Source organism: Lepidochelys kempii, chromosome 1 (genome assembly GCF_965140285.1).
Source record: "Lepidochelys kempii isolate rLepKem1 chromosome 1, rLepKem1.hap1, whole genome shotgun sequence".
NCBI lineage: Eukaryota > Metazoa > Chordata > Testudines > Cheloniidae > Lepidochelys > Lepidochelys kempii.
Window position 1 is genome coordinate 28,429,785 of NC_136380.1, and position 20,090 is coordinate 28,449,874.

The following is a 20,090-nucleotide window of genomic DNA, read 5'->3' on the forward strand; positions in this document are numbered from 1 at the left end:
AAAAGGAGGACTTGTGGCACCTTAGAGACTAGCCAATTTATTTGAGCATAAGCTTTCGTGAGCTACAGCTCACTTCATCGGATGCATACTGTGGAATGAAAGCTTATGCTCAAATAAATTGGTTAGTCTCTAAGGTGCCACAAGCACTCCTTTTCTTTTTGCGAATACAGACTAACACGGCTGTTACTCTGAAAAGAGATTACAGAAATACACTTAGCTTTTCTTACTTATTCTAGAGCCCAAACATGTCAGTTTCTTTCCCTTAGTGCTGGCACAAGCTGGGCTGACCTGAGTATAGAGATGGTCACCAGGCAGCAAAACCTTCAGTGACTGTTTACGTGAGCTGATCAGGATGGATGTTTTAGGCTTGTTAAGGTTAGCAGGAGCCCTGGAGCTGGCACATGTCTGCTGGATTCTCTCTCTCACACACTCAAAATATATGCTTGTGTAATCACTTATCTGCCTCCCTGACCCCTTTACCTGAGGGAATTGCTTGGATTTTGGTTGATCTCCTGGCTACACCAGTTCTTAATAATGACATCGCACTCGGAGTTGTCCGAGGCATAGAAACTGTCTTCAACAGCCATGTGGATTCTGACTATCTGAACCAAAGGGCTGCCATCTTCCTTTTGATATCTGGTTGTCTGGCTCTAACAGACTATTCCTGGGCTGGGAGAAGAGCTGGTCAAATAAGCCACAAAGTACTTGGCATATATTTTTGTGAATAAAAGTGTTGGGTTTGGTTCACTGTCATTTACAGGGCCCTAATATTAATCATTCTCAAGTATTTGAGTGGTTACTGGGAATTCATTTAAAATTCATGATTGCTGGAGGTTTAAGAAATATGAGTGTAATGCACTGGCTGTGGTGTGTGTGTGTGTCTAATTGCTGGCCCCAGCAATTATAACAGCCTGCTGCATACTCACAGCTAAAGGAGTTACTCCTTCAGGTAAAATGGTAGAGCCTGTGGGTTTGGTGCTAAAAGACCTAGGTTTCATCCCCACTAGGGTTGCCACCTGTCTAATTGCACAAACCCAAACACCCTTGCCCTGCCCCCTCTCCCGCCCCTTCTCTGAGGCCCCACGCTCACTTCCTCCATCCCCCCTCCCTCTGTTGCTCACTCTCCCCCACCCTCACTCACTTTCACCAGGCTGGGGCAGAGGGTTGGCGTGTGGAGGAGGTGCGGGCTCTGGGAGGGAGTTTGGGTGCAGGCTCTGGGCTGGGGCAGAGGGTTGGGGTGTGGGAGGAGGTGAGGGGTCTGGGCTCCGGCTAGGCAGAACTTACCTCAGGCAGCTCCCAAAAGTGACCAGCAAATCCCTCTGGCAGCGGCTTCTAGGCAGGGGGTGGGGGTCAGGGAGGCTCCATGCACTGCCCCGTCTGCAGGTGCTGGCTCCGCAGCTCCCATTGGCTGCAGTTCCTGGCCAATGGGAACTGCAAAGTAGGCGCTCGGGGTGGGGACAGCATGCCGAGACCCCCCCCGCCCCCCACCAGGGCCTGCAGGAACGTGCTGGCTGCTTCCGGGAGCAGTGCAGGGTCAAGGGAGGCAGGGAGCCGGCCTTAACCCCACTGTGCTGCCGGACATTTAGCACCTAAAATCTCCTGGTTTGGCTTCAGTAGCTTCCAGGAGATAGAGCCTGATTCTGGGAGATTCACGGCGAGACTGGGATGGTTGGCAACCCTACTCCCAACTAGTGACCACAGTGTCTGTATATTCATCAGAACATTAGAAGTGTGTTTTTTTCATCATCTATTCTCCTCCTGTTTAAAAAGTTTCAGTCATCCAATCAGGGAGCAGAAATGATACCATGTGACTGAAGTGACCAGTCCTAGCAGACTGCTCATGAATATCTGATAGGCTGAAATTGGTTTGCCTAAACTACTTGAGAAATACATATGAATAATGAATAAAGCGATAGAAATCAGGGTCAGCACAGGAATAATTTGCAAACTGAAGAAAATGATAAATTTGCAAAGAAATTGTATTCACAATGAACAATTTGCCCAGTTCTAGCTGACAAGAGTCTGGGTTCCCTTGTTAACAGAGTTAACGTTTTTCCTACAGGCTCAGTAGAGTTTGTTAGTGATTATTTTATTCCTTCCTGCTTGCTGTGATGCAGTGTAAGAGATTATAGGGTTTTATAAAGAGTTGTCTAATTAGTTATTGTTTCTTTACATGAGTTTCAAAGCAGCTTTTCCTTAAAAACGCTGCTCCAATAAGTTCTCCCAAGTTTCACTGTCACAACTACACATACAAAGCAGTTCCTCTGTGACAAAGCTCCTGCCTGACCCATATTCAAGACAGGCTTTCGCCTAACATCTCTCCTCTTTGCAACCGAACGCTCAGCAGCAAGCCGCCTGTCCACTTACTTTGCTTCCACTGCAGAAACCCATTTGAAGAAACAACATCTAATGAGGCAGCTCTTCATAATAGAGAGTAACCTGTTCCAGCCAGTTAACTTCTGGTTTCCTTGGGAGGTGGGGAGGAAATAGCAGCAGTGGGAGGCTAGTTGGGGTAGAGTGGGTGTGGGGTGGTCAGGTGGGTGATGATTGGCTGTGTCAGAGCTGGAGTGATGGAGGAGGGTGAGTCTAGGAGCAGGAGCAGACAGAAGCCAGAGCAGAGAGGTAGTGGCAGACAGTAGATGCTGCTGCTGCAGGAGCCAGAGAAGCAGGCAGGCAGTAGTGAAGCAAGCAGCACTAAGGGCGTGTCTGGAGAGTTGAGTGGTGCAAGGGAGTCAGGCCAGCTGGCCTAGGAGAGGACCTTCATGACAGCTTGTGTAGGGTGGGGCAGACACATGGACCTGCATGAAGAGGAGAGGTGGGTGAAAGGAGCTGGTTGCTAGCAGGTTCTATCTGTGTAAACTAACGGCTGCAGCACAGTGGCTGTGAACCGTTTGATCACATACTGTCTGTGAAGCACTGCTAGGAACAAAGGCCTGAATTCTCAGGGACATCATGGCCCCTTAGTGTAACTGAGAATCAAGCTCTAAGGGTTTAATACACTAGAAGCACGTTCATACAGGTCACTCTACAGCAGCTGCACATTTCTCAGGACATGACAATAAACAACCCATTTAAATTGTTAAACATGGGATAATCTGCAGTGCATTTTCATGCAGTGAAAGGATAAAATTTACACAATTTAGCCAAAGACAACGCTGCATTTTATTTCACTTTTCATCAGTTTTAAAATAAAAAGATTGCTGCAGTAAAAGGGACAGTAGTACGGTAAACCTCCTCTCTGATCATAGCCCCTTGCATACTTCACTGTATAGAACAGCTGGAACTTTTGGAGCTACTTACGGGATTTGGATGCATCCACATCCTTTATTAGTATTTGAAAACCTTGGCCAACCTGTGTATTTCTCTCTTGCTTTTTTTAAAGAGAATATGCTTTAAAACATGATGGGCAAAAATTTAAATATTGGTGCTTAAGCTGCACCCCCTAAAATACACCTGTTGCCTGAACATAACCGACATTTATTTGTTCGAATGAGGGATCTGCATGCATATATCAGGTGACAGCATGAGTGACCGGATACTTCTGTGTGAAAATTCCCAAGGGGACAGGGAAAAATGTCCATTTGTGTGATCAAATGCAGTAGTCAAAAAACATTTTTGAAAGAGGAAACAAAGGTTTCTCCTTTTGCAAAACAGATCCAAAGTAACCTAACTTTACAGTTAGGCAGTTTTGAAGAGCTTCTGATATATATGTAAAATATCTTACTACTTTTTGTCTTAAGCAGAAGAATCAGTGACAATTGTAGGAATTAGCCTTTGAAGTGGCCAATAAAATGACAAAGAATTCACAGACTTTCTGGAATTTACCAATCACATGGATTTAGCATTTAGGGCTTGATCTCACACTCAGCACTTTGTGGGATCATTGCTTGCTGTAGCACTGAGAATGATGCCATTTGGTGCCTCTCAGGGCTAGCTTCAGTTTCTCAGAAAAGCGTGCACAAGAATGATCAGAAGTGCAATTTAAAAAAACTAAATACTGAATATGAATATGTTCTACACTAGGATGTGCATATCAGACTCCCCTGGAAATGAGTCTGAATTTTTTTTCCTCCTTATAGTTCAATAAGACTAGTTATTGGCTAGTTGGTTACTATATAACATGCCTTGCATGTTGGGGCAAATGCATCTCCAGGGTTACCAATGTGCAACATTATTACCTTTGAAGTGCTGATTTTCAGTGCAGCATTGGCACTTTACAGACCACCACAGCCTCCTACAGCACCCACAGAAGTGTGAGTGGAGGCTGGCTCCACAGAGGTTAAAGCAGGTTAGAAACTGGCCAGCTGCCTGCTACACCGGGCCTCCACAGTGCTACAAATATTGGCCCTAATTAAGCAACATCGCTACTGCTAGGTCCTGAAAATATCCTTTCTGAGCCCAGTATTGACTGAAGACCAGTGCTTACGTACCAAAGGGATAGAAATAGACAGAGCATGACCTGAAGATGAGCTCTGTGTACGCTCGAAAGCTTGTGTCCCTCACCAACTGAAGTTGGTCCAATACAAGATATTACCTCGCACACCTTGTCTCTCTCATATACTGGGACCGACACGATTACAACAACACTGCAAACATAGATAGAGCATTGCCAGAGAATCTATTCCAGTTTTACACAGGGCCAGGACAGGGTTTGGGGAGCATTAATGAGCATCTTTAGACATCCAACCAGCATGGATGAGTTCAGTACAGCTGATAAATCTTTATATTAGCAATGATTACATTCAGTCCAGGTTTCCATACACAACGGTCAGAACTTCAAAGTGACATGCTTGCTACACAGGGCAGCACTTGCGGGGTAAGCAGTGAATTTTAATTGGAGAATGTTTGTGATTGAATGTTTATATATGCCAGGCGCTCTTGAAAAGACAGCATCATGTTGCCAGTACCAGAGACTTAGCCTGGGTTCTTAGAGGAGACAAAAAAGAATCTGTGACCTCAAAAGTTCTAGTTAATCCACCCCCTCCCATCCAGATATCTTTATAAAATGTTCTGGAGTTGTTTTGAAACTCCTGAACATCTTGGGGTCCCTCTGCCCCCACAAATACAGCACAACACATTATGATTATACATGAATCCCCGCAGGTCTATGCTTGTCACTAGCATTCTTTGTAGGTGATTTACATTCCAGCAATATGTGTCTGAAAGACAAGGAAGGAAAGAATGTCAAGTTAATTAAAGTTCCAGATGGATATCAGGCTGGCTACAGGAATCTTATTAAGTTAAAATAAATAGCAACCTCCTTGTGGAGAGAAATCAAAATGTAAAGGTGTTTTTCTTGCAAAAGAAGAGACTTGCAAGCCAAAAAAAGATTTCTGCCTCATTACAACCCACAGATAACATAATCTTGAAACCTGTATGTCCATAGATGGGCTTCAATCCCTGCATTTTGAAAAGTGACTAGTGACTTTGCGTGCCTCAGTTATTGAGTGCCCAACATGAGACACTTGCTTTTCAGAGGGTGGGTGCTAAGCATTGTCTAAAAATCAGATCTTTTTATGTAGCTCAAATTCAGTACCTGCAAATTGAGATTCCCCAAATCATTAGTTGCTTTTGAAAAGGTAGTCCTAAATAACCACAGCATCAGACCCTTTGTCCCCTCTCCATGTGGGAATAACTAGTGTTATGTTTTTTAAACGGGGCATTACTTTTTATTATTTGTCCAACTATTTAAAAAGTCCTTGAGATTTGCATCATTTGTTTACATATCTGATATTATACACTATCAGGACAATTTACTGTGGTTCTGTCAAAAGTGGGGCTAAAATTATCGTAAAGTCTGATAAAAACTAGTAAAAATAATATTTACTTTGTGATATCTTACATCAGATACTCACCTTTCTTTTCCTCATGCATGTGCCACATATGAATCCAATAAGTCCATTGATGACTTGAATAAAGCAAAGAAAAGCTTCAATTGTACTAATCCCCAAGAGAAGAGAAAACAAGACAATATTCCACATAATAATGTTTTCAGGTTCTTTGCAAATGCTCCATGTTGTCTGATTAAACAAATAATTGTCTCTGTAAATAGAAAAAATAATTGACAACTTATTATGAAGAGTGTTTCAAAAAGACTTCATCTGTTACGAGTTGTACCTCAAAGATTGGGCCTGATTCTCTCCTTCTTGCTATCTTTAGAAGTCATTTGCAAAGCGTAAAGTGAATGTAAAACTCTAACACAGTGGTCTGGTAGCATTTTATACTTTGCAAAGGTGTAAATGACAACATAAGGTGCAGGGCCGTGGAGAATTAGGCTTGCATTACATGGCTGCCTGCATAAGATCCTGTGTTTTGTTTCAGGACAATTTTAATGGCAAAATACAAAAGTCCACAGAATATCAAAAATGTGCCCATAATCTGTTGCAATATCTGATCAGCATTCTCCAGTCCACTTTGCAAGATGTTGTCAGGGTTAACTTGCAAAAAGCCAATGAAGAGATTTTTGCTTTGCTTTTCAGAGGGATGTGGGAGAGGGCTCAATTTGGTAGATTTCCATCCAACTGTGTGATGTTTTAGCCATGTGACTCCCTTTGACTTTAATAGGAGTCAAGGCTCAAATCTCATACAGTCCCATAAAAGTATCGCACAGCCATCACACAAGTCTGGTCAATAGCGCAATGGAAACAAAGCACCTGTGTCCTCCAAAACAAAAGCAGGCAGCTTCCCAGAGAATAGGCCAGAGAAGTTGGACCAAGTGAAGGATGGCTGGGGCCTGCTCACTCAGAATAATATAGATTCAGGATCTGATAGCGCAGAACATCAATTCAGTTCAGAAAAACCTAGATCCGCTGTTCGAAGGGTGCAAAAATTGGCCCTTGCAGTTTGGAAGAGTCAGTACCTCATACTTACGTCAGTGTGTCATTCCGGAAAGGGTAGATATATACTCCATCACCGGTGTCACAAAGAGGCCCACTAATCAGTCCCAAGGATGAGATGACCATACAGTATACCCCTCCTGCAGCTCCCAGCACAGCCAGCAACACAGAGAGCAGCATCTGAAAGGGAGAAGGCCCTGAACATCATCTGTATGGACACAGAGTATTATGGACACCTCAGACTGTGAATGGAAAGGGAATCCCTCTTTAGCTGTTTTGCACTTTGGGCAATAAAAAATAACAACCGTAATTTGGGGCCTGCTTCACTGCTGCAGGAATTTGAAGTTGTTGAATCTTTCCAACTCTGGTGCAGCTACCCCCTGGGCTGAAGAAAGGTGCAAATTGCATCCCACCTGCCTGCAGAGGTGGGTGAAGCCCAGACCTTTAGGAACATAGGACTGGATGGGTATGTCTACACTGCAGCTGGGAGCGTGCTTCCAGCCCAAGTAGATAGACTTGCACGAGCTCGAATAGCAGTGTGGCTGTTGCGGGATGGGCAATGGCTCAGGCTAGCACCAACGCCCAGACCAGGGGGCCAGGAGAGCTTGGACTCGGGGGCCTGGCCTGAGCTGCCGCCCGTGCTACTATTTCCAGCGTGCTAGCTCGAGCAGAGCTAGTGCGCGTCTGTCTACCTGGGCTGGGAGGCTCGCTCCCCTGACTGTAAAGCGAGAAGAGTCCATCGTGACCATCTAGGCTGACCTCCTGCACATCACAGGCCACAGAGCCTCACCCAGCCCCTCCTGTAATAGACCCAGAACCTCTGGCTGAGTTACTGAAGTCCTCGAATCATAATTTAAAGACCTCAAGTTACAGAGAACCCCCCATTTACACAAGTTGAAACCATCAAGTGACCCATCCCCCTGGCTGCAGAGGAAGGCGAAACCTCCCTCCGGTCTCTCCTAATCTGACCTGAGGGAAAAGTCCATCCTCACCCCAGATACAGTGATCAGTTAGATCCTGAGCATGTCGGCAAGACCCTCCCCCCTCCCTCCGCCAGACACCTGGGAAATAATTCTCTGTAGTAACTCAGAGACTCCCCATCGAGTGTCCCATCATCGGCCATTGGAGATATTTGCTGCTAGCAGTTGCAGATTGGCTACATGCCATTGCAGGCAATCATACCATCCCCTCCATAAATGTATGAAGCTCAGTTTTGAAGCCAGTTAGTTTTTTTGCCCCCCACTGCTCCCCTTGGAAGGCTATTTCAGAACATAAGAACCTAAGAACAGCCACAGTGGGTCAGACCAAAGGTCCATCTAGCCCAGTACCCTGTCTTTCGACAGTGGCCAATGCCAGGTGCTCCAGAGGGAAGGAACAGAACAGGTAATAATCAAGTGATCCATCTCCTATCGCCCATTCCCAGTTGCTGGCAAACTTCACTCCTCTGATAGTTAGAAATCTTTGTCTAATTTCAAGCCTAAACTTGTTGATGGCCAGTTTATATCCATTTGTTCTTGTGTCAATGTACCCCTGATAGACCCTGGTCATTGGCAGGTGGGATCAACCTGGGACCTCTAAATCAGGGATAGGGAACCTATGACATGTGGGCTGGATCTGGCCCACTGCTTCATTTCATCTGACCTGCTGCAAGTCTCTCCCTCCTGCACCCAAACTCCCTTCCAGACCCCCCACTCCCACCTGCACCCCAACCCCCCTGTCCCAGGTTGGAACCCCCCCATCCAAACTCCCTCCTGGAGCCTGCACCCCGAACTTCCTCCTGCACCCCAACTCCCTGCTCCAGCCCTGAGCCCGCTCTTGCACTCCAAACCCCTTGGACCCAGTCTAGAGCCCCCTCCTGAACCCCAAACCCCTCATCCCCAGCCCCACCCCAGAGCCCGCACCCCCAGCCAGAGCCCTCACCCCAACCCCCCACCCCAGCCCGGAGCCCCCTCCTCCACCCTGAACCCCTCATTTCTGGTCCCACCCCAGAGCCTAGGGGAAGCCCTGAGCCTCTGCACCCTCCTGCGGGACTGTGTGTAGCCCACAACTGACTTTTTCTGTGGGTCAAAGGCCCCTGATAAAAAAAAGGTTCCCCACCTCTGCTCTAAAGCTTAGTGCATGACCCTCTACTGGAGAGGTCTACAATCTGGGGGTGCACCCCCTAGGGGGGGTGCAGAGTAATGTTTCGGGGGGGTGAGACTCGGGCTCGGACCAGCCCCCACAGGGGGGCGGGGAGGGAGCACTGTCCAGCTCTGCTTCTGGCCCTGGCCTTGCACCCAGGGTCCCGCCTGCTGGCCCCGTGCCCAGGGATTGGCTCCCAGCCGTGGTTACCGACCCTGCGCCCGGGGTCCTAGCTGCCCACCCTGCGCCTGGGGCTCTGTGCCCAGTTTCGGCTGCAGGCCTCGGCCTCTGGCGAAGGGTCAGCCAACCACCGAGGGTCCACTCCCACCCCCAGCTGTGGCCCCAGCCTCAGCCTCCTTACTCCTGCCTATGTCCCCACCCTCCCGGAGCCATGGCCCCGCTCCCACCTCCATGGCGGGGGGGTGAGGACAGGGATAAGAGGGGGCGCAAGGTAAAAAGTTTGAGGACCACTGCTCTACTGCATGAGTTAAAAGCTTCTAGCCAAGGCTGTAGCAGACTCATTAATCTCTAGGTGATCTAGGTGCCACTAGAGGGGGACAGAGCACCTCACCCAACAGGCATGGATTAAATAAATCAACATTAGCACTTAACTTAAATAATAGCATTGTCCTTTAGCTCACATAGTTTTTCTCCTTCCCTGGTGTTTACCCCTTCATGGCTTTAATTGCCTGGAGTTCCATAGCAGATCCGCCAGTGATGGCAGCGCATAAGACTGATTCACTGCATCTCCTGGGTTCCCTCAGCCAGCCACTTTTAATCATCTAAGAGTATATGGTTGCTGTTTGTATATGGAAAACTTTGATAAGTGGTGCTACCAGTGGTGCCTTTAATTAGGGCTGCCTAATACGTCCGGTTATAAGATGTACTTTTGGTTGCTTATAACTTTGCCAAACTTTAACCATTTGGGATGCAATTTTCCATGCTGGGTGCCTGGCTCAGCCTGGATTTATTTATTAGAAAGTTTTGGATAAAATGGTTCAGCCAATTCCAGGAACAACATGAGGGAAAATGCATTGTTTTTCCACCGGGACTGAGTGTGCTCCAGGCTGGGGCTGCAGGGGCTGAGCAGGAATTTCCCTGCAGCTGCTCCTCGGAGCTACGGGGGGCTGCTGTGGTGCCACCAGGAAGATTGTCCAGTGATCTTAATGCTTCTGTTGCTGGTGCCTTGGCAGCGTGGAGGAGAAGGAAGTAGCTTTGTGGTGGAGACTTACAGAAGCTGGGGCGGGAGATGAAGACTAAGACAGGAGGGGGCAGAAGGGGAAAGGTCTTTAGCCACTGGAGAACTCTCCAGTCCAGAACATGGAATCAAACTTGGGATTCCTGAGTTTCAATGTTCTCTGCTGTCAGCAAACATCTGTAAAACCCACTGGTAAAAATGTGTCTCATTTTCCTTGAGTGGCTGATCTACATAGAGGATGTCAACCTACTACTGCTATTGGTTACTGCCTTAGGTCAAATGGCAGAGGTTTGTGTTGTAGATCTAACAGTTCCAAACCTATTGATGAAACATGTGAAGGTTATTATGATTCCACATGATGGAATTTCTGTGATTTTTTCAGTATGCTTTTTTAAAAACGTAGGAAGCTACAAAAACGTTACAGCCAAGATTGAAACATCAAGCACTCAGAAATTAGGTTTCAGAGTAGCAGCCGTGTTAGTCTGTATTCACAAAAAGAAAAGGAGTACTTGTGGCACCTTAGAGACTAACCAATTTATTTGAGCATAAGCTTTCGTGAGCTACAGCTCACTTCATCGGATGCATTCAGTGGAAAATACAGTGGGGAGATTTATATACACAGAGAACATGAAACAATGGGTGTTATCATACACACTGTAAGGAGAGTGATCACACCCATTGTTTCATGTTCTCTGTGTATATAAATCTCCCCACTGTATTTTCCACTGAATGCATCCGATGAAGTGAGCTGTAGCTCACGAAAGCTTATGCTCAAATAAATTGGTTAGTCTCTAAGGTGCCACAAGTACTCCCATTCTTTTTTCAGAAATTAGGAAAAGCCAGAATTGAGGTTGCAAATCTTAATTAGGCCCCCTTGTGCATTATGATATATAGCACAGAAGTTTTATGGTATGTTACTTCTGCATCATGAGGCAGGAGACCCAAATTATGGACAAGATTGTGGGCTTTAAGCTGTTGCCCTTAATTGGGCGGAGTGGAAGGGCAGGACATTGGAGGCTGCTCCTGGGGTGACTGTGCTGCTGTTTTAGGCACAATGTCTCCAGGAATGGTTGGGCAGCTCAGGCCTGAGTATGTCTCCTATTCCCTTTTACAGGTCCCAAGCTGAGTTCCCCATTATACCCACCCACCTTTGCTAGTGGGCAGTAGGGGGATCCGTTGAAGGATCTAGTGCTGCAGCTCACACCTGACTCCCCTGGTTCTTACACACTAAAAGCCAAAAGACTGTGATTTTTGCCTGATCCCTTAAGCCCTCCCTTTCCCTGCGAGAAGTGGGTACAGGCTAGCCCTGCACTGATACCTCTTATAAATGGCTCAGGTTAAGGGACTACTAGATAATGATGCTCCTGTTGTTACAGGAAATATTTGAGGGATTTCCTCTCATTATAGCATAGTGGTGAGGATGTTTTTGGAGGAGGACACCCCCTCCTGCAGGACACAGAAGCTCACCTAGGTTGTTACTTTCCAAAAATTATTATACCTGTTCCCATAATGAAAGAACAAAAGGGCATTTAATGAAGTTAAAAGGCAATCATTTAAAATGTATTAACAGAAATATCCATTCCATAACATATAATTAGTCTGCAGAAATCACTGCAGATGGAAATGGAGAACTTAATAAGACAAATAAAAGGATAGATAGATAGATAGATAGATAGATAGATTTATACTTATTTACCATTTGTATTGCAGGAGCACCCAAAGGCCCCAGTGAGGATCAGGGCCCCATTATGCGAACCACTGTACAAACTTTCCCCCCCATTGCTGAAGCCCCTTGTCATTGTTTGTGAATCACTGGCAAACCAATTTTGAATATTCCAGCTCCCTGTAAAAAATCTGCAGAGCCATTTCCTTATATCATCCTTCAAATCTCTCCTTAAAACTCATCTCTGCTGCGGTGTTTATAAATCACTCAACAGTGGCTGAGCTGTTGGTATAATGAGACTGTTGCTTATTACACTAGTCAGAACATCCCTCTGTTACCATGGGCTTCTCCCCATCTAATTTCTGCATCAAGCCATAACTTCTGCTTAAGCTGTAAAATAGCTTGTAAAAATATAACCAGTCTTGACTCAGACTGCGAGTGATGGAGAATCTACCACGTGGCGAGGTGAGCTGTTCCAAGTGTCAGTTACCTTTCCTCATAAATTTGTACCTTATTTCTAGTCTGAATTTGTGTAGCTTCAGCAGCCAGCCGCTGGTTCTTGTTATGCCTTTTTCTGCTAGATTAAAGAACTGTTTGCTATCAGCCATCTCTTCTCCATGTAGTTACTTGTAGAGTCTGATTGTCACCTTTTCCACTGTTTGTTATAGTCATCAGTGGCTCTTGTCTTATATTTAGCTTGTAAGCGCTTTGAGATAGGGACTGTCTTTTCATTCTAGATACATTTACAGTGCTTAGCACAATGGAGTCTGATTCCACATTGGGGTCTTTGGGCTCTACTACAATACAAATAATAACAACAGTAAAGCTGAAGTGTGTATGCACCAGCTGTCAGAGTAGGGAAGGCTAAGGCCAGACTCTTGGGATCTCAGCTCACAGTCAGGGATGCAGTAGTGAGTCAGTGGCAGAGTAGCAAGTGGAAGGATAGTGGAGCTAAGTGGTGCCAGTCAGATGCCTCTTATTGTCTTAGCTGGCCGAGGGATCAAGGACTCAGGAGTGGGAACAAAACCAGAATACATCCTATGGGGCTAGAAGGGAGTGTCTGTCTAGCCTGAGTGTTGTGCTGGGAGGAACCGTCTGAAATTCTGCTGGGGGTGGTGGTGAGGGACTAGACTGGAGGAACAGCTGTGTCTGGGGTGCACCAGTAATTCTGGTGGATCTGAGCCCCATTTAGCTTATTTCACCTGTTGTGATTTAGCACGTACTGCAGAGCAACTGAACACACGGCCATGTCTTAGGTTGTGACTTGTTGCCATGTCCATCCAATGCTTTGTCAGATCAAAGGCAATTACTTAAAATCAGATTAAATTCCTTAAATTTAGTAAAGCACCTTAACAATGTAGAATGATCTCATTATGAGTCTTACTAAATGTAAACTGAAAGGTATTGATGAAAATACTTTATTGCTCAGTTCTAGTTACAGGCTACTGCTAGCAAGGAACTGGACTAGAAAAACATTTCTAAATCAGTTTATCCTGGCTAACGAAAACCGCAGTACATCAGAAACAACAATTAATGTACAAGGCATGGAGATTAATTGAGATACCCTCACAGTTTGTTTGCTCTGTCATGTTTGTAATTTTTGAGGGACAAATTCTCCCTGGCCTGTGGGTGGGTGGAGAGAGCACAGAGAGCCTTTCCATCTCTGGTGTGTAACTCACTAGAGGATGTGGGTTATAGGTCCCCCTCAGTGATGCCCTGCAGAAGATGTGAGTCTGTTACAGCCCCAGCTAGAGAGACTTGGCTTTAGCTCAACCTGTAACAGGTTTCACTTCTAGATGTAGGTACCCTGTTCACTCCCTGGTATGTTGGACAAGATGGCAGCTGTCACATCAGCTCGGTACAAGGGTCAGGGACAGCCCCAGTCCCTGCATTTAGGTGTAAGCAGTGTCAGGATGAGCTCCACCCTGACATCTGGTGGTGAGGTGTGGCAAGTTGTGGAAAAGAACTTCAGGGGCCGATCTCATTTGCATAGGCACACCCACCATGCCTAGAATGAGACCATAGCTGCCTAAATGGTCACTTTGGCTGCTGTGGGATCCCCAGTGTCTCTGTTATTGGGGCAGGAAGAATAAATTGTTATTACCCTGATTATGGGAACTGTGCTTGGAACTGTATGTGGCCTTTTGTTATGATGGAGGGATTCACCATCAACTAAGTAGCACTCGCTAGGCAAGGGTCATGGGTTCCAAAACTGTGTGAAGGGAGAGAGGCTGGGGACAAGTAGTAATACTTGGTGGCATGGGCCCCTTGGTGAGGGCCTTACATGCTAATTGCACTTCCTCCTCTCTCCACTGTGGAATATCAGAGCTAATTTTGATTTCATTAGAAGTCTAGTTATAGGCTGCTGAGCTCACTTTGGGCTGACAGTGCACCAGCACTGGGGCTCCCCTACTACAAGCTGAATTCACCTAAGAGCTGAAATCACTGAGTGTTGTGTTAAGTAGTGGGGGAGCTTGAAGATATATTGTGGAGCAGTTTGCGGGACGGCTGGTGAAGCAGTTCGACGCGGAGCAGTGTGTGGATGGCAGGAGCTGCTTGTGGGCCGTGGAGCTGAGCGAAGGAGTTCGTGGGGCGGCTGGCGGAGCGGAGCTGAGCGAAGGAGTTCGTGGGGCGGCTGGCGGAGCGGCGCGCAGCTGAGCGAAGGAGTTCGTGGGGCGGCTGGCGGAGCGCAGCGCAGCTGAGCGAAGGAGTTTGTGGGGCGACTGGCGGAGCGGAGCGCCGCTATGGAGCTATGGGGCGGTCAGCTTCAGATCATGTAAGGTGCCTCTTACCCCCGTCCCATTTCCACCCAGGTTGGGAGGTAAAGCTCTGCAGATAAACTTTCGAACTCTGGGGCTGCCCTGACCAGGGACAGAGACTTTTGGGGCATTGGACTTTTGGGACTTTGGGTGATTTGGGGTTGCTGGACTCAAGAACCAAAGGGAAAAGGGCATGCCCCAATTTGCCTGGGGTGGGTTTTTTTTTGCTCATGGGTTGTGTTATGAATCCTGTTGGTGGTGTTTCCCCAACATAATGCCACCTTGCTTTTCTCTGTTATTAAAAGGCTTTTGCTACACTCAGACTATGTGCTTGCGAGAGGGGAAGTATTGCCTCTTGGAGGCGCCCAGTGGGGGTGGTATATATTTGTCCCAGGTCACTGGGTGGGGGCTCGAGCCGGTTTGCATTGTGTTATTGGAATGGAACCCCTAGATATTGAACCCGGCCCTTGTTGCTGCCAACTCTGATGGGCAGAAGGGTTACATAGGGGAGCACAGAGATTTCTCCCTCCACGCACCCATGGAAAAGCCCATCACCCGAGGGAGGAAGGAGAGGCAGGACCCTGGCACTGTCCTCACATGAACAGCCACAGGAAAGGGGCTAGGCTGTGCCACCCTAGAGGATGGTATAGTTTGCCAACTCCCCCTGTGCACCAGGAAACTGGAGCAGTGATTTGCTCTACTTGGAGTGGGGTAGTGCAACTTTGTCCCACTCCACTCTACACTTATTATTGTGGCTAAATGTTCCAAATCTGGCCTTGGGATAGATACTAGTTTCTATAAACACTCCAATATATTAACATTCTTGCTAGATGAGGCTGCTTCTGTGATGGGGTCAATCAATCATACGCTAAGCACAGGGATTCTGTAGGTCAAGCCCTATTTCTGTATTGGGAGGATTGGACTGTCAGTGGTTGCATGCTTTGTGCCTTTCCATCTGCTCAGCTTCCACTTAAGGGCCGTTATTCACGGATCATAGTGGTTGCCCTTTTCAGCACGTAAATTGTTGCTTACCCCACATCTGTTAGCACAACATCCAGCTCCACCTGCACCCAGCATCATAAATGCTGGCAGAATAACCTGTAAGTTAAGCACATATTGAATTAATGTGCGAGGTCTCCATACACTCAGCATTAGTTGGACAACGTGTGAATTAAGTGGGATCATAGGATGAAGCTACTTTAGCTTCTCCTGGCTCTTCACTGTGTGGTACACCAATGGAGACTCTCTTGCGCATTGGCAGAGTGACTTTAGGTAGTCTATGGTATTCCAACTGACTCTAAGGGCTTGTCTACACTACCCGCTGGATTGGTGGGCAGCGATCGATCCAGCGGGGGTCGATTTGTCGCGTCTAGTCTAGAAGCAATAAATCGACCACCGAGCACTCTCCTGTCGACTCTGTGACTCCACCGGAGCGAGAGGCGCAGGTGGAGTCGACAGGGGAGCATCAGCAGTTGACTCACCGCACTGAAGACACTGCGGTGAGTAGTTCTAAGTATGTCAACTTCAGCTACGTTATTCACGTAGCTGAAGTTGTGTAACTTAAATCGATCCCCCGCCCCCAGTGTAGACCAGGCCTAAGGAAGTTCAGTGCAGTATTAAGGGGACTGAAGGGCAGATTTGCAGCTAGTGTAAACCAATGTAGCTCCATTGACTTCAGTGGATTTACACCAGTTTACACCAGTTGAGAATCTGGTCCTAAACTAGAGTGCGGGGCTTTAAATTGCACCATTTTACTCATCATCCCTGAATTTGACCTTTTGTGTTAGACCACAGGAAGGTGCAAACAACACAATTCAGTCAACAGTCTCTGAGCTCAGCTCAGTTTGATCCATGGTAATTATTAGTTGGAGTCAAGTTGATAAGGTGTAGCCATCAGTCCCGTCCATGACTGTGCCATGGCAGGATGTCCTATCACGCCACATAGGGTCTCCTTAGACCAGCGGTTCTCAAACTTTAGTTTTGGGGATCCCAATTTTGATTTAAAATTTTGCTGGGGACCCCCAAGTCCCCCGCTCAGCCCCAAGCACTGCCCCCAGTCCACAGCTTCCCCCAAGGTCCTCCCCCTCCCCACCTCTTCCTGCCCCTGCTCCACCCATGCCCCTCCTCTTTCCTGCCTCTTTCCATCCCCTCCCCCAAACGCTCCCCTTCCCCTTCCTTCCCCTCCCTCCTAGCGCCTCCTGCACGCCAGAGGGGAACAGCTGTTCCCCGGTGTGCAGGAGGTGCTGGGAGGGAGGGGGAAGAGTTGAGGGAGGAGTTGATCAGCGGGGCCCATAGACCCCCTGGAGTACCCTCGTGGACCCCCAGTTTGAGAAACGCTGCCCTAGACAACACAGGTTGGAGAACTACATGGTCTGTCTGTGTCCAGTAACCAGAATAAAGAATCCCCCTTTATGTTCATAAAATAGCTGAGTCCACTGTCATTTGTGTAGCTTTTTCATGCAGGAACATGGGAGAGAAAAGCATTTCACTGTGGCTGTCTAGCAAGGGAATGGAAGGCGGGATGGACTCGGGGGCAGGTGGAGTACTTGAAACTACTATTACCTCTCTTTTTTTTTTAAACTGACTAGATTTCAACCTGACAGTATCCCTTTAACAGCTCATCACAACACTTCCACAAGTGCTATGGGCAGAAAGCGAAGAATATAACGTCCATTGTAACTGAACCTCAGTGGGGAATTTATGTGAGCAGAATGAAAATACTTCTGTTGGAATTTGGCTAGGACATTGGGATTTAAAAAATCCTCCTGTTGCGAAAAGTGCAATGAGGTAGTCAACAGTGCAACCCCAGCAACACAGGGTCCTCTAGTACCCTCCTCAGGCATTTTAGAGTATTGACTGAGAGGCAAGAGTGCCATCTACTGAATCAGCAGCCCTGCTTCCCTCACTACCCTCCTTTTCCTTGAAGGCCTCCTGTCCAGTCTGTGAGTGGGCTATTTTGTCTCGGCTTGGAGCAAGTTCATTTGTTTGGAGTGCAGGGCTTGTTTGGTGCGTCTCGCTTTTCTGAGCATCTGTATCTTCCTGCCTTTTGAGGTTAGAATGAAAATTTGCCAGTACGCTGGCACCAGTGAGGTGGGGGTCTATGTGTTGCGGGGTCTCAGTCATTTCCCAATGGTGCCATTCTACGTTTGCAGCATCGAGTACTCGTAACAAATGAGTCATTCTGCGTTTCCTTAAATGTCTGAATTTGCAAACTAAGGAAATTGAGGGGTTTTAAGCAAAATAAAGGTCTGTGTTCTGTTTTTATAAGGGCATGTCTTTTAAAAAGCAGCCATGGAAGACAAGGAGAGAGCAAGGTTGAAATGAGCCAAAGCTGGCTACTAAATGGGAAGGTTGTGTGCTGGCGTGGTACACAGGAGCCTGGATTCAGTTCCCAGTGTGAGACTGACTTTCTATGCGACCTTGAACAAGTTGTTTAATTTCTTCATGTTTCAGTTCCCTTGCTGTCACGTGGAGATAATACTCCCCTTCTCCCACACTTTGTCTATTCACACCTCTTTCTCAGTCTATCACATAATTTCATGGAAAACATATACACTTAACAGCACTGTTTTGCTGATCAATAACTACTCGTAGTGCGGTTGTCAGCGTTTTGGAGATCAATGCAAACGCCTCTTCCCCTCTCTGTGTCCACTTTTGATGCGCACCATCCTGGCCACAGCCTAGCCTTATTAGAGCCCTCAAGAGAAGTCATGTTCTGAATGTGACACAGGGCTCTCATGCTGAACATTAGTCTTTCCTTTCATTGAAAGCCAGTGGCCCCTGGGCTTGGAATGGTATGAATTTTTCACAGGTACCTATGGTACAGTTTTAATCTTTGTTCAGATTCCCTGTTCATACATCCAGAACTCAGCATGAGGGATAGGCCTATGGAGTAGGTGGACGGTACACAAGAAGAGCCAGGCAAGCTATTCATAGCAGACAATTTACTCATTTTTCTGTTTGTGAGATATGGGCCTGATCCAAGCCTATTATACTTAATAGGAGTTTTTCCATTAAGTTCAGTGGGTTTTGGATCCGGGCCTTACCGAGAACAGACTTTGATTTTTATGGATGTGTTGTTCATAAATATTCAGTGAGGAGTACATTTCATCTCCTCCTTTATGTGAGGAGATGACAGCCTATTTAGTGTGTATGGTCTATTCACTTAGACTCTTTACTGTTCGTTATTTGTGGTATATGATTCATCACCTCAGTTGCATGGCTTTTTTTCCTGCTCCTTGATTGCATGACTGAATATGTAAAGACAAGGACAAGCACTTCATACAATCTATTCAAACACAATGCATATACAACTGTGGGAATTCACACAAAGAACAGGCATTCCCCAAACATGCATGTGGACAAATAGCTGGTCATACACATGTTCACAGAAAAATGACCAAAAGTAAAAAAAGTTCAACCATTTTCATAACAGCTATTTGGAACTCAAACAGTGCTCACAAAATAGAGGAGCAGTTCAGCACTACTTGATTTTGACAACAGCTCCAATAAGGGCAAGCCCAAACAAGCTTCAGTGCCTCATGAAAGGTGAGAATAAAATCAATGGAAGGAGCAACAAGGCAACACAACTCAATAAATGTGAGAACTTACAACCTAAAGCTGAATTTACACATTGAGCCTGAAAGAAACTTGTGTGTGTGTTTACTACCTAAATAATGAAAAGCCAACATTTTTGTTTCCTCTAATATTTGTAATTTGGAATTTCTTTGGACACCAGGATTTTCATAAAGAAGTTATATTTCTTTCTATAGGTGATTTCCCCTTTGCCCTCTGGAAAGATGCCTTCTCAGTTTTAGACCCCAGATAGTTTTAAACTTTTTCCCACAGATAAGTTGTGTCATCTACAAATGTAAAGGCAGCCCCCATGGATTGTTATTTGGAATTGACAGAGGCATTGATAAGCTTTAAAAAGTTGAAATAATTAAAACAACAACAACAATGACAAAACTTCTCTCTTACCAGTATCCCAGCTCCAAGAATGCCATGGAAAAACCAGACCAAATCAGTTATCTTGTCGGGCTCTATAACATTTCCATTGGGGAAGTACAGGAGAAGATTGGAGATTATGGCACATACAGCTAATGGGAATAACACGACCCCAATGCACTTTGAACACTTTCCAGTGCACATTGTAGCTCACCCCTGTGGAAAGAAATGAGAGAGGAAAGTATGGGTCGTGGCACAGTTTAAAAAACAGTGAGACTTGACAAGGCAATCGTTTTCTTTCTTTGTTGGAGAGAACTGTAAAGTATGTGACACTTGTTATGAAGCAAGATATTTTCAATTAACCATTTATTTAAGAAAGGCTCTACTATATAGAGTTGTTCGCCTCCAGTTCAAAACTGGCCCTGGTTAGTAGTAAACAAATATTGGTTGCTCAGTGTCCTGTGTGAAATGGCTGTGTCCTATGTGAAATGAATTGATGGTTTCATTCTAGTTCCTACAGAACAGCTGTTCACATCATTAAGATCACCACTGTGGCTGGCACTAAC

At 46.2% G+C, this 20,090-nt stretch overlaps 1 protein-coding gene across 1 annotated transcript; it reads right to left on the reverse strand.

Annotated features, from left to right (window-relative positions):
* Nucleotides 1-5,138: 5,138 nt before the first annotated feature.
* On the reverse strand, nt 5,139-19,728 carry LOC140900767 (transmembrane 4 L6 family member 1). The gene is made up of 5 exons (XM_073318595.1): nt 19,558-19,728; nt 15,610-15,675; nt 6,871-7,016; nt 5,856-6,042; nt 5,139-5,159 (listed from the first exon to the last, which is right to left on the reverse strand). Exons 1-5 carry the CDS (start codon nt 19,726-19,728, stop codon nt 5,139-5,141), a joined length of 591 nt encoding a protein of 196 aa, XP_073174696.1.
* Between the last annotated feature and the right edge of the window lie 362 nt (nt 19,729-20,090).